At 32.0% G+C, this 15,046-nt stretch overlaps 2 protein-coding genes and 1 non-coding gene across 3 annotated transcripts in view; all 3 read left to right on the plus strand.

The window, feature by feature from the left end:
- LOC125836613 (protein FLX-like 2) overlaps positions 1–15,046 on the plus strand; it is a 167,233-nt gene that overhangs the window by 86,616 nt on the left and 65,571 nt on the right. The gene's annotated exons all lie outside the window — the stretch shown is intronic.
- LOC125836620 (transmembrane ascorbate ferrireductase 2) lies at positions 835–6,673 on the plus strand. Its single transcript, XM_049515813.1, has 4 exons — positions 835–1,173; positions 2,140–2,188; positions 5,899–6,098; positions 6,220–6,673. The coding sequence occupies exons 1-4, from the start codon at positions 1,030–1,032 to the stop codon at positions 6,523–6,525; spliced, it is 699 nt and encodes a 232-aa protein (XP_049371770.1). The 5' UTR covers positions 835–1,029; the 3' UTR covers positions 6,526–6,673.
- LOC125836790 (small nucleolar RNA U30) lies at positions 2,726–2,808 on the plus strand. Its single transcript, XR_007443482.1, has one exon. It is a non-coding gene; the product is annotated as a small nucleolar RNA U30 (small nucleolar RNA).

A 15,046-nucleotide genomic window follows, 5' to 3' on the forward strand; every position in this document is an offset into this window, starting at 1 on the left:
GAAGTTGAAATTCTGGATATCTAATAGGATATGGAGAGGAGGGTAACCATCCTTACAAGTGACTTTCTATATCCTTATCCTTACTCTAGTTAAGATTATATGTATTGGAGTTGTTTTGGAATTTCATGTGAGCAACAGATTGAGTTTAAAATCAGTTGGTTTTGTAAATATTTACTTGCTAAATAATGAAAGTTTGATACTCCTCAGTCCTCAACAATAGTTGTTCACTTTTGAATCGGTGCACACTTTAAGAAACAATAAATAATAACAATAATGTTACTATATTATCCTTTGAATATATTAAATTTAATGCTTTGAGAAATGTATGGATATTGAATAGTATTTAATAACAAGGATAAAATAGACACAAAATAATAAATTATCTCTTGATTTTCTAAACTAGACAAATATTATTGGATAACTATTTTTAGTATAGTGAACCAGTAAAGATGAATGGATGGAATAATAATTATTCATAAATAAATAAAAATAGGAGACATAATTTGTATTGGCTTCATATCGCAAACCTAAGAAATCAAAATGTAATACTTACTTATTATTAGTTTTTTACTATCAACTAATCCAAACGGACTCCATATTGCGAGATCTAATCAAAGGAAACACAAACTATTAAAGAAAACAACAACATCAATTGATAAAAAAAAAACAAAAAAACAAGATCTCTCTTATCGAAAATATTTTATATATAAATAAAATTACACACCCTTGCCATAAAGCAATTAATCCAATAGATTATTCAGCATTTCCCCAATATTATTCAATTTGTACCAAAAAAAAAATAAAAAATCAATGTGGAGCTGACGTGGATGTCGTGGGAACTGTCTTCCCTGTGAAAGTCAAATGAGGTTAAAGTACATTTCCATCCTAATTGTGGACTTTAATTAAGAAGAGATCTAGAACTGGGCAAATCTAAAACCCTAGCTCTGCCAATCCGACGATCATCACATTATTTGAACTAGCTACAGATTTCGCATTATTGAGGAGGCAACTAATTTTGAGGATTTATCAATGGCGGTGCCGGTGGTGAGGTTTCCGATTTTCCTATTGGTGAGAGTAATCGGAATTGCGGTGGCAGCGTTGGTGTTGATTTGGAATGTCCATTACAGAGGAGGTTTAGCACTCATCTCTGACAACAAAGCTCTCATCTTTAACGTAAGCTTCCTTCAATTTTCCTGTTTCGCCTAATTTTGTTTACCCCGCACCGTGTTTGCACTGAGCAATAATGGCAACTTAAGATATTGATTTGCAGTAAAAAACACATATCATGCACTAATTGTTTTGGTGCGAACGTGAGTTTTCTGTCCAACTGCAGTGGTTGCTGTTTCAGCTCAATCTATCCAGATATAGCCAAAATATTAGAGATAAGTGTATTGTAGTGGTATGGGACACCCATGGACTTCAAGAGCCCGGATCCCTCTATGGTTTAGCATGTCTTGAACTTTCCAATGGAGATCAGATTGTTTTTGTAGCTTAACATTGCTTGTGATGATTGCCCTATTACATTTTCCTATTCGTAGACAAATTATTGGGTATTGGATGAATTGGCCTGAATAGAATATACTGTTGATAGTGTGGATTCATATTGTTGATCCCGTCTAGTTTGGGAATGAGGGTGTATTTGATGGATTGATCAGTTATCACACAGCTCAAAAGTATTGGATTATGGATAGAAAGTGATTATTGTGATGACGGTCATTTGAATTTCCATATTGGGATCAAGGTTGCTTTATATACTTGTGGTCCTTCGTTGGGGAAACTGCTATATCATGAGCGGTTCTCTTATCTTTACCACATTTTTCCTTTAAAGGGACTGGGCAGCAAATGATGCTTTAGTGATAGCTCTTGTAATTGATGCTTCTCCCAGTTGGTGAACTTGATTTGCGTCATGTTTGAGGAAGATACTTAGGATGACTCATTTCGTGTAGGATATGCCTAACAAGAAAATTCAATCCCATCATTTCTAATTTTTTGCATTTTCTACCACAAATATCTGCTACTAATAAGTATCGAGATCTATTTCTTACTTTTCCTTTGTTGTACTATGATTCAAGTTTCAGAGCCTTTCGGAGACTGAAGCAAACTCTATCTTATTTGTGCTTTCCATGTTGTCTCATGCAGGTTCATCCTGTTTTAATGGTAATCGGCCTTGTCCTTCTAAATGGTGAAGGTAAATATTAAGACTATAAGTCAAACTACCTTATTATAAAATTGATTAAGACTATCAGTCACATTAATTTTAATCATTGTTGTTGAGTGTACTTAAAAGCCATATGCTATATATAAGGAGAGGATATAAATAGAGACTAAATGGCTCTCTACCATGCCACTTTTTTTTGCTGTATAGCTAAAAATCTTATGCATAATGACTCATTTCAAAGAGCTACTTTGTCACAAGTCATTGATAGAATTCTCGTGTATTGTTGTTTCATCCATATATTGCTAGATGAATGTAAATGGTTTTCTGTTTTCTCCTTAGCTTTGTGAGCAAGAAAGGCAACGAAAAAAGAATTTAAATGTGAGAAATGTAATTGTTAATAACCTTTCATCCTTAAGATGAAAAATGACAAAAGAAAAGAGAATATATCCATTACTTCCTTTCAACTCCACCATCTCACACCATGGAAAATTATCTATACTTGTTTCTTTTATAATATATATATATATATATACTTAGAAGTGTTGCCTAATTTGATTAAGAAAGAGGTGCGATGATGAGGTTACTGAATAATCTCGTTAATCTGATAATAGCTGAGGAAAATCTCTCTATCCATTCTTAATCTACTGAGCACTTCTCTTCTTTAGAAGAAATAAATAAATATATATATATACACACACACACACACATACACACTTCAAAGTAAGTATACACCCAATAAATAAACAATATGACAGAAAAATCATCACCAGCTTGCTCTTTATTATTTGTAGTGATTGTTTCTATCAATATTTTCGTTTACATCGACTTCTTGGAGAATCTTGTTCACCAACTTAACTCCTTCTGTGGCAATGATGGAGAAACATGGAGGACTATGGAAAAGATAGAAGGTCATTTGGGGCATCTAGTGCACATGTAGGAAATCGACCCTAGAAGAGATGTGTTTGAGGCATTGATTCATTTATGGGATTATAAGAATAATGTGTTCCGTTTCTTGGATTGTGAAAATGTGAACTGACCCTAACTCTGGAAGAAATTGCAGGCTTTATGGGGATGGGATCTAGTCTTCGGGGCTCTGATTTCCATAACAAAAGACCTATTGTCCCTAAAAAGATTGATAGAAACAAGTTTCCGGACTATTTGAAAATCAATCAAATGAAGAAATAGAGTTTGAGAAACAAATGGATTTCTCTAAATTTTTTGTTTAAGAGGTATGGTCAGAAATGAAGGATTAGAAAAGTATCATGTTCAACTTAGTAATAATGGGGATCCAGAAAAATGGAGAGTCATAGGCTCTTTGCTTTCATGGTTGCATTTTTTTGGCTTATTGTTTTTCCAGTACGGGATGAACATATTGATATTTGTCTGTGTGGAGTAGTTAGGGCATTAACAACAATGGATAACCCCACCCTTAGGCTTATTGTTTTTCTAGGAGACATGTTTTGTGCATTGACACAGTGTAAAAAGAGTGCTTCCTACTTTGAAGGGTGCAATATCTTATATTACAAATATTGTTTTTGGAACACTTCTATCATCAGACTTGCACCAAAATTCACTGTTGACTGGTTCAATTTTATTCCGAGTCACAAAGGAAGGGTCGAGGAATGTGGTCTTCCAGAAGGGATCCAAAGTCTAGGAGAAAAAAGAACTTTGCATTGATTGTTGATTAGATTATCTGGAATTACTACTAGTTCCTAGCAAAAGAAGTCATTTGCATGTCCTCACATAGTTCGTTTCTTGTATTGATTGGACTCCGAGGTGTCCAACCTTATGCCCCACTTCGAGTAATGCGCCAACTGGGTCGACTCTAAGAAGTCCCTCCGGAGGAAAACACGAGATGATTTATGTATGACACTCCCCCATGCTTTCTTTTTGACAACGATGAAATATTGAAAAAATTGGCATGTGAGCATAATTTTTGAGTTAGGAGAAATGGTGGTAGAGTAGGATATTGGAAAGGGGATGGTCCCTAAGTACCTCTCATGGTTTCATGACGCTTTTATTATCCAGAGAAGTCCCTGAAGAATCCAACAAGAACATAAGAGACCAACAAATTATAGAACGATTAAAACAGAGTTGGAGCACGCCAGAGCTACCATAGCCCAACAACAAGTCTAGATTCAATTGAGAAAGGATTTTCATTTGACTCTTCAAGAAGTGGAAGGAGATTTGAGGCAGGTTGAGGAAAAGATAGTCCAATTGGAGGAGTAATTGGAAAGCAGGATTAGTTTGGCTCGACAGACTAAGAGTGAACAAAATCCTGAGATTCTCCGGTTGAAAAGGGTCTTGTTTACCACCAACGAGACCATGCACCGCCAACAGGCTGAGTTCAAAGAACATAATGAGCAGTTCAAAAAGGAAAGAGTGTCGAGTCCCACTAGGTCAAATGCACATGACGCAAACAAAACATAGCCTACTTGGGATAATCATTGCTTATGGCTTGTTTCGCTATCTTTAACATCCTAAATGGAAAAGTACCTACATCGTCCTACCCGAGCGAACAACTTGAGCTCGGGATGGTCAGCTTACTGGTAGCATCACTTTTTCGGTTTCACTGGTGGTCCAACCCCACTTAGCATGTGTGACTTAAATTCTGAGACTAGAACATAACCGGCAATTTTTTTTTTGTAGAGCGTGTCTTCACACACAATAAATAGTGGTGAATGCGTTAAGAGTCTCAGGATGGTGTGCGAGAGAAGACAATTGCTATATACAATCACACAATATCAAAGCTGTAAAAAGCAACTTAGACCATATCAGGCAATAAACACAATATGTATCCAAGTAACTAGTAAAGTCAAATATAAATCAATAAAAACCCGAAGGGTGGCCCAGTGGTTTGGGTTTGGGACTTCTATGTTGGAGGTCTCAAGTTCGAAACCCTTTGCCAACAAAAGCAAGGGGTTTGCTTCTGGGTCGAGCTCGTTGCACCGGGCTTGCCTAGTGCGGGTTACCTCTCCTATGTGGTTTGCGGGCTATTGCATAGGAGCGGGGGTTTTACCCTGTGCACACCCAAAGGGTAGCGGCTGCGGGTTTTCCTTGTCATCAAAAAAAAAAAAAAAAAAAAAAAATCAATAAACAAGCTCGAATTCTAGTTAGGTTTCCTAGCGAAGTCGTTAGAGTTGTCACACCCCTTTTTGCAAACATTGAAGCTTGAAGGTTTTTTTTAAGGTGGCTGGTGGTGGGGAGAAAGAGAGGAGGAGAAGGAAGAAGACGGAGAATAATGGAGGTCAAAAATACGATTTTTGAGATGTTTTCTGCTTGATAGAGATGTCAAATGAGGGTCATTGGATCAAAAGAGGATAGAGGGATGAGATTGAGTTCTACCCATTTAACCAAAACTATGTAGTTTTGAGCCACAGTTTACTAGACCAGGTTGAGTTTGATTGGGTTGGCGGAATTGGATCCAAATTGGCCCAATTAAACTACAATTGAGTCTTTTTGGCACATTTTAAATTTAATATATATAAAAATACTCTTAAAAAATGCATAAATAAGAAAAGAAAAATAAAATAAAATAAAAGGGTAAACTAAAAGATGCGGAAATAAGAGAAACATTATACTTTTTTGGGAGTAATTAAAAACGTCAAAAATAAGGTGTTCACATAAATTTGAGTTACATTTTCAGTTCTTGCATCCTAATCAGAATAATTCAGCATAGCTTATGTATCTCTTGTGTCGTGGATTATGTTAATCTCCAAATTTGGTGTGGATTGCTGCAGCAATGCTGGCGTACAAGACAGTCTCAGGAACAAAAAGCTTCCGGAAATCAGTTCATCTTGTCCTGCAGTTCTTGGCTTTCTTTTTGAGTCTAATTGGTCTATGGGCTGCTTGGAAGTTTCATAATGACAAAGGAATCGACAACTTTTACAGTCTTCACTCATGGTTGGGCTTATTTTGCCTTTTTCTATTTGGTGTCCAGGTACTTCTCTTTAATGCTCCTATGCTACTCTTTTGTTGTATCCCTTTTCCTGTTCTTTTGCAGCGTCCTTATTACTATATGTAATTGTGCATAATTTAGTTTTTCAACAACTTCTGGACAGTGGGCTGTTGGTTTTGCAACTTTCTGGTATCCAGGTGGTTCAAGGAACAGCAGAGCGACTCTTATACCATGGCATGTCTTTTTTGGCATCTATATATATGCCCTTGCTATTGCTACCTGTGCTACTGGCTTCTTAGAGAAAGCTACATTCCTTCAAGCAAGCCATATAATCTCACGCTACTCCACCGAGGCATTGCTAGTGAACTGTTTGGGTGTCTTGATTGTTGTTTTGGGTGGATTGGTTATTCTCGCTGTCGTCTCTCCAATGAATGGAAGAAGTGACATTATAAGAGGACCAGCAGAATAAACACTAGTCGATGTGTATTTGAAACTTCAATTTTGAGATAGTTTATATGAAACTTCATGTATGGAAGGGTTTACTTTTATTTGATAAAAAAGAGATGTAAGAAAATGTTTATTAAGCTCAAAATATATGATCAGGTAACATTATGGAGTAGTGCATTTTCTCAAGTTGATGATCAATATTTATTCTCCAATTCATATCATATATGACAATTCTTTTACACATCAAAGTGTTGGGAAAGGCAAGGCACTAACAAGAATGCCAGACAGGATAGCAGCGGAATAATATCCAAATCTAAACTTTCCCTTTCAATTTGAACCAAGAGAAGACGAACCAAATCAAGCAATATGAGGAATGGACAGCAAGTATATCAATCAAACTAAAGCAACAAGATAAGAATAACCCAATCACACAAGACACAACAATTTACGTGGAAAACCTTTCGATGTGAAGAGTAAAAAATCACAGGACCAAAAAGCTCCACTAAAAACACCAAGAGTTACAAAATTGTTCTTCAAAATTGGCCACAAAACAAGCGCCAAACAACGAGCAACAACAAAACAAGATTGCATCAAAAATTCAAAACTAGAGAATTAAAGAAGAGATTTCACCCAAAAACGCGCTACTGTTCACGCCCCAAAATCAGAAGCTACAGTCCACCAAATCCGATCTCCACCGTTGAATTTTAAGAACCAGATGCTTAGAACTCCCAGTTCAAATTTGATCACGATCCAACGGTTAACGAAGCGACAAACTCTGTCTGAAGCGGACTGCCTGAGCAGAAAATTTCCAGTGTAGCAAAAACGAGATTTTTCTCTTTTTCTATCAATCTCTAAAACGAAATTCTCTTGATTTTTCTCTCTTGTGTTTTTGAAAATAAGACCAAATAAGCCTTATATATGCCACATAATACTTGGGTTATGGATTAAAGTGGGGTGGTCGTAATAAGACTTTTATTTATCCACATAGAAAGGAAAAAAAGATCTTAAACCCAATACAAAGTGGGGATTTGTGAAAAAAAAACTCAACCTGTAAAAATGTACTCATCTCTTTTTATATCAAATCAATAGATGCATGTTATATATTTCATATGAACTTTTGTTTTTAATCACAGTATTATTGATTTGTAACTTCTGAGAAATACATTTCAGAAACTAGTCTGAGAGGCCATCGAAATCGAACTCTGCATAGCAACAACTAATAATAGAAAATCTAAAACCTGAAGAAGCCATAAAAACTCAAAATCATTATTCCAAAACGGATGAAGAAACTGAGAGGTGTAAAGTGATTCTCAAAATTCCCTATTCTATGAATCTCATACTTGTAATAATTGAATTGTAATCCTTAAACTGGTGAAACATCTCCCTTTGATAAAACTTGCCAGCTAGTTAGCATATTGAGGATACAAAATTATTCAATTAGTACACAATATCACTATCAAAAAACTATGTACTACTTCACAATATCACCAACTTTATTAAAAAGTACTAGGGTAGGGAGTATAAGCTATTCTAAAGAAGAGAAAATTCATTGAATTATATTATCATTTCTCTAAAAATGAAAGCCTGGTTTGTACAGATAAGATTTTTCTTCGATACGCCAGTACGCCATTGTTGGTTGTTGTCCCCAGCCTAATTGATGAAAGCTGTCCAATCTAAGTGTGACTGTGACACATTTTTCTTTTTAGTTAGTTTTAAAATAATGTTATCTTAAAATAGTTAAAATTCCTCTTTTAGTGTTACTGAAATGATGTATAGTCATATAAATGTCAAAAATGTATCATTATTATTATTATTTTAACTTTATGCTAAGTTAGACAGTATCTTATAAATTGAGATGGAGGGATTAGTTAATTTATTTTATCACGCCAGTTGTCTTGTAAGGTGCAAACCCTACTGCCCACTGGCAAAATTGAATCGATTCCTCCTAGCTCCTATAATTTCTGAATTCTGCTTACCATTTTGCATTGGATTTTTTAACCAATAAAGGGATAAGACATAAGTATTCCTAGACTATGATCGGAATCTCTGAGACACACCTAAACTTAACTAAGATTCTATTACTCTTTAACTCATTTTTTTTGTATTTTTGTGCATCTTTTGTGCTGACGTGACACCTTCAACCACCCAAGTTGGTTGTGTTTGTACACACTCGCCCCCACGTGTGTAAATATTTTATTTTATATTTTTTTTTAATTAAAAAATATTTTATTTTTTTTAAAAAAAGAAAAAATATATTAAATTTTTTCTTAATTTTTTTTACAAAAATTAAATTTTTATTTTTTTTAAAAAAAAATATTCCTATTTTCTTTATCTTGTATTTAAATTAAGTTAATACACATTTTTTTACCTTGTAACGAAACTTTTTTTTACCTACATTCGTTGTTTTTTCTCTTTTATTTTTCTATTGATTTTTATATTCTTTGTCTTTCATTTTGATTTGATTTCAAATTTAATTCCAAATGTCTTGTATTTAAAATAAGTTAATTTTGAACAAATATCAAATAAGTGAAGAAAATCAAATAAAACATAAAAAAAAAAATTAAAACATTAAAATTAAAGGACACTTTTAAATTATTTTTAAAAAAAAATACACATAATTTTTTTAAAATATTTGAAAGTGAAAAGCTAATAAATAAATTTTAAAAAAAGTTTAAAGTGAAAATAAATTAAAATAAATATTTTACAAAGTAAGAAATAAAAATAATTAAATATATATAAGTTTTAATATCAATAAAAATGTGTACTAACTAATTATAAAGTTATCAATAAAGAAATGACATGTGTCCAATTTGTGCACACATCACTTGCCTTCAAGAGAGTGTGCCATGTCAGCGTTTGTGGTGTATTTATTCCATTTCAAATTAGTTTAGGGGGTAATAGAACCCTAGTAAAGTTTAAGTGTGTCTCTCGGATTTCGGTCATAGTCTAGAGAGATACTTCTACCTTATCCCACTAATAAACACTCATATTGTAAAGAATTTTACCAATTATCATTTAATATGTTACTATAGTCAATTGCTTCTCTTGTTTTTCAAATTACTAAGAGCAAGTATATTTGAATTGACTTATTTTAAATGTTTTAAAGCATTTTTATAGTGTTTGAATAAAGAAGAAAAAGTAAAACCAAAAATGGCAAGATATTTAAGAAGAAAAGGGTACCATTCCAAAATTTTCCACCATTCATGTGATGTGCATGATTAACGCAAACAAATTATTTTTGGATGCTATAGTTTGAATATAATTTCATTAAGAATAGTTTTTGAAAAGATAGATTCACTCTAGAAATCGAAAGCATGTTCCTTGAAATTGTTGGAATAATTTATTAGAATTTCTAATCGAAAACCATTCATGTGAAGTGTGCATGATTGTAGGTATGATACGGGGGGTCCTTCAACTCTTGCAATTACGGGCCCTTAAGTGGCCCAAAGGTAACAAGAAATCGATGATTTGTCAAATAGAATTTTGGATGTCTATAGTTTAAATTTCGATTTTGTTATAACTTATAACAAGTCTTGAAAAGATAATTATCATATTAGAAATTGTAAGAAAGCTCCTAAAAGTAATAAGGATAACTTATGATGATTCATCAAAAAATTTAATCAAAATCCTGACGATCAACATAAGTTTCTAGTCAAGATTATTAACAATAAACTATGATAATTCTTCAATATTTATTTTTGAATTTTGGTGATATTCGTCAATATTTGTTTTTGAATTTTGGCGATACGTATGAATTTGTGGCCAAAGTATGGTGATTACCATAATATGTAGTGTAAAAAATTCACCAATACGTTTTTTTCTTTGAAATTGATCCAAATTAAATCTAAAAAGACTTTTTGATATACTGATTGGGATTTAATGAAACTTTCTTGATGTTCACAATTACCTTTTTTCACATAGTCTAACTATTATAGTTTGTTAAATATTATACGATGATAAAAAAATGTTACTTTCGACAAACTTAAATGACCAAACCTGCAAAGGAGTATATTTAAAGAACCATTTTTGAACTTACCTCAAAACATAAGACTATTTTTTGTCATTTTCTCACACATAGATTTTTGGATTATAACAAAAATGATCATGTATGTTAAAGATTGTGTCAAAAATAGCCCCTTAAGTTATTCTTAAATATTCATAATTCTTTAAATTTGTCTAATTTTAATCATATATTTAACAAACTCTGCTTATAAAACTTGGCTCAATATGTGGAAAATAATTTCAACCAAAATTTACTTCACACACTAAAAATAGAGAGTAATTTCCCTGGACAGTTACCCATGTTTGAGAAACTACCTAGGAATATCACTTATGTTTGTTTTAGGACCACAATATCACCCAACTTTACCTCTTTTTCTCAAAATATACTTGACACAAAAAAAAAACATTATCTCTCTCCTAATAGGATGCCATGTCACATTATTCCTTTTTTATTATTAACATTTTCTTAATTCCTTTTTTATTGTTAACATTTTTTTTTAATTCTTTAAAAACATTATATCATTTGTAGTTTGACAATATGGTTACCTTATTACTCTAATTAATTAAAATATCAACAAAAAGGGAGTCTGAAGTCAAAAGGGTTATTTTTTTCCGTCAAAAAACAAAAACGGCATATCAAAAAAAAATTACTCAAAAGGGTAAAATCGCTCCTGACGGAGCAATTTTCTTCTAACAAAAATTGACGCCGTTATGTTAAAATAAATGAAAATCGCTGCCTCAAAAAAAAAAATCATTATTTCTTTAAAATCGCTGCTATAGCAGCGTTTTTATAAAAACAAGAAAACTATTTTTGTTAAGGAATTAAAAAAAAAACATAAAGAACAAGTTTTAAATTACATAAATTTCCGACGGCAGCCATTTAAAAAAAACAAGTTTTTTAAAGAAAAAATCACTGCCGAGGCAGCGGTTTTCAGTTTTAATTTTTTTTTTAAATTTTCATTTAAATCGCTGAAAGGGTAAAGATTTTTTTAAAAAAGGCTTTTTATGAAAATCGTTGGCTTCAGTTTTAATTTTTTTTTAATTTTTATTAAATTCTTTGCAAGGGTAGGATATTTTTAAAAAAATTTAATTTCTTAAACAAAATCGCTGCTATAGCAGCGATTTAACTTCAAAACTTTTTAAAAAAAATTTCTTAAACAAAATCGCTGCTATATAGCAGCGATTTTAAAGAAAAATATTTTTTTGCAACGATTTTTATTTCTTTTAGCGGAATGGCGTCAATTTTTGTCAGAACAAAATCGCTCTGTCAAGAGCGATTTTACCCTTTTGGTTAAATTTTTTTGATGTGTCGTTTTTGTTTTTTAAAGAAAAAAAATTGTCATTTTGGCTCCGGACTCAACAAAAAGGTGTCATTGCCCATTAGTGCCCATATAAAAACATTATCTCGCTTGAAAAACCGGAGGAAGCCACATATTTTCTTGAAGAATCGGAGGAGCTCATATTTGGATTTACAGCTTAATCCCCCAGAACTAGGGTAGAAATTTTTGGGCTATGTAATTTTTTTTTACTAGGTAATATGGTTTGTCTAATTTTTTTTTTTAAAAATGTTAATAATAAAAAAAGAATAATGTGACATGGCATCCTATTAGGAGAGAGATAATGTCTTTTTGTGTCAAGTATATTTTAAGGAAAAGAGGTAAAGTTGGGTGATATTGTGGTCCTAAAACAAACATAAGTGATATTCCTAGGTAATTTCCCATACATGGGTGACTATCCAGGGAAATTACTCTAAAATTAGACTAGAAGTAGTAGAAACTATACCTTCTTAAATTCCATTGTACATAGAAAGACGGAATGACCTGAGAAACTCTTATACTTGACTCCGTTTGTCACCTGGACCCTTCTACTCACGATTTTGCCAATTGAACACTTAAAGTTATTAAAACACAGTATTTTAAACCCCTCTGATCATGTGTGTCTCCCAATCGCGCTGATGTGGATAATACCTCACTATCCACATCAGAAATATATTGCCACATCATTTTTTTATTACAAATAATATTTTTTAAAAAGAAATCTCAAACTAATCTCCAAAATCCTTTCTTTCTTGATTTCCTTCCATTTTTTCTTCTCTTCCCATATTTTCCATCTATTTTGCTATTAATCATTCATTTTTTTTCTTTCCTAGTGAATTTTTTACGTTGAAGCGGAATTAGAGATAAGCAAAGCTTTGTTATGTTTTTTATTATAAATTTTGCTATTTTAATGGTGATGAGAAATAAAGTGACTCAAATGGAGGATGAGAGAAAGAGGAGAAGGAGACCAAAAATGAGTTATTATAGAAAACTCTTCAAAAATGCTCTGAATAAAATTGCCTTACATTTAGAAAGAATCTCAAACATGTCTTTCAAAGCCCCATCTAAAATCCGCATCTATTTCACAATTTAGAACCTCTTTTTCTCCCCTCTCTTTTACCCAAATCTAAATAAATATATTTTTCTCAATCATTATAGAACTCTCAAATGATAGGTAGCATATGAGAAGAGAAAGAATTGTGGGTAAGAGTATTGGAAGAGATTGAAGAAGATGTGTGTGTGGTGATAGTGGGGGTTGGGTGAAATTATGAGGAGGAAGAAGAAGAAACGTACATCATATTGGAAAAGGTTTTTTTTAAAAAAAAATTTAATTGTTATATTTTTCTTTTAATTCTTTTTTAAAAAATAATTAAACAATTGTCTTCACTTGCTTTTAAACGTGTGTAACCACTCTCTTGATCTGATTCAGCAAAAAAACACCACATAAGCTTAGTCAACGGTCAAAGGGGTTTAAAATAGTGTGTTTTAATAACTTTAAGTGTTCAGTTGGCAAAGTCGTGAGTAAAAGGGTCTAGGTGACAAACGGAGTCAAGTATAAGGGTCTTTCAGGTCATTCCGCCAAATAGAAAATATCATCAAATATTGCACCTTTAAATGTGAGTTTCTATTGCATTTTATTTTGTCACCATTCTCATTAAATTTAACAATCCAAATTTATTAAATATTTAATTATGACCAAAAAATGCTTAAGTTTGATAAATTCAAAGAATTGAAACTTTTTAAAAAGATATACTTAAAACTTAAAAGGACCGTTTCATTTTTCACGTTGGAGCCTGATTATTTTGAATTATGGTAGATTTCACACCAACCCCAAACATGTGTGACATTTTTTTTTCAAAATTTTCACTTGCATATGTGGCAGTTTGATCTAAGTTTTTGAGTTGATTGAATGTGGGGCTATAGCACGTGGGTACGTGTCAAATTGTCATTCAATTCACTATTCACAATCAAGAAAAGCAATTCAATAACTTCCTTCTTTTTTTTTTTTTGCTAAATTGAGTTATTTATGATACTATATTCTACCATATGTTTTTATTTTTCATACTCAAAATGGAACAAACTTTTCTCACTTCAAAATTTTCCTTTTATGTCTCTCTTAATCAATTATATATCTTTAGAAGAAGAAAAACTCTAAATTTTTGAAAATTGAAATGTTGACTTTTATAACTCCCTATTCCGTATATTGCGATATTAGATGATTATTTATCTTGTTACATGGACAATTCTCACCTTTTAAATTTTAGTTTTTATTTGTATTAAGGTTGAACGTTTATTTTTTATCGACTTCACGTCTTATATTACCGTAAAAAATAACGAATTAAATTCTAATTATTGAATGTAAGGAAAAAAAAATCTAGTGTTCATCTTAAATAAAATGAAGAGAAGGAAGACAAGGACTTGACAGTGGTCTTTTTGTATAGATGCTTTAATTTAATTTTTTGTTTGTAAGTGGCGACAGTAGTAAATTGACCCACGCAAAAGGAAAACGTAAAGAATGAAATTATTATTTTTATGAAAAGAGAGTTGAAAGGAATATGACTATATGGTTGATTAATGCTCCCACAGTCTATTTTACGTAACATCATTTGACTTGACATCGATGTTTAAGAAAAAAAGATTTTTAAAATTTGTGATCTAAAATAATCTGAGATATTTGTGTGATTGAAAATCAATTCATTAAGGATAAAAAATATATTTTAAATCTATATTATTTCTAATTATATTAAAATGATATTTTTTTTTGAAACGGACTAAAAAAAGATTGTTACATAAATGAGACGGAGGAAGATGTTGCTCTTTCTGGACGGCAAAATTATTGTGTAGATACATTTGGAAATGAGAAAGCTTTATTTATTTGTTTATTGTTGACGTGTTTAGTGATGAATGTAATTGGTAAATTATTATTAGGATATTCATGAGGTGATGATACATTCTAAGCATCTCATGATATTTATTAAAATTGATTGAGAATGATCGATTCCGTAAAAGATGACTTCAATATTTGATAATTTACTTAAATTGCAATTTTGTGAGATCGTCAATAATCAACCGAGCACATCAAACATGTTTTCAATTCGAAAAGACGATATCTTATCACAAGATAACTAAAAAGTCATTTCAAAATAATGTATATTTCATTAATAATTTTAGAAAAAAGGAGTGGAGAATCCTTGTGTTCATGAACATACGGTGTTGGGACAGAGA

Source organism: Solanum verrucosum, unplaced genomic scaffold (assembly GCF_900185275.1).
Source record: "Solanum verrucosum unplaced genomic scaffold, falcon-dt-bn FXZP01000278.1, whole genome shotgun sequence".
Lineage (NCBI taxonomy): Eukaryota > Viridiplantae > Streptophyta > Magnoliopsida > Solanales > Solanaceae > Solanum > Solanum verrucosum.

Coding starts and splice junctions, on each gene's coding strand:
- LOC125836620 (XM_049515813.1), top strand. CDS start 1,030: ATGGCGGTGCCGGTGGTGAGGTTTCCGATTTTCCTATTGGTGAGAGTA. Junction 1,174..2,139: donor ACAAAGCTCTCATCTTTAAC/GTAAGCTTCCTT, acceptor TGTCTCATGCAG/GTTCATCCTGTTTTAATGGT. Junction 6,099..6,219: donor TTTTTCTATTTGGTGTCCAG/GTACTTCTCTTT, acceptor ACTTCTGGACAG/TGGGCTGTTGGTTTTGCAAC.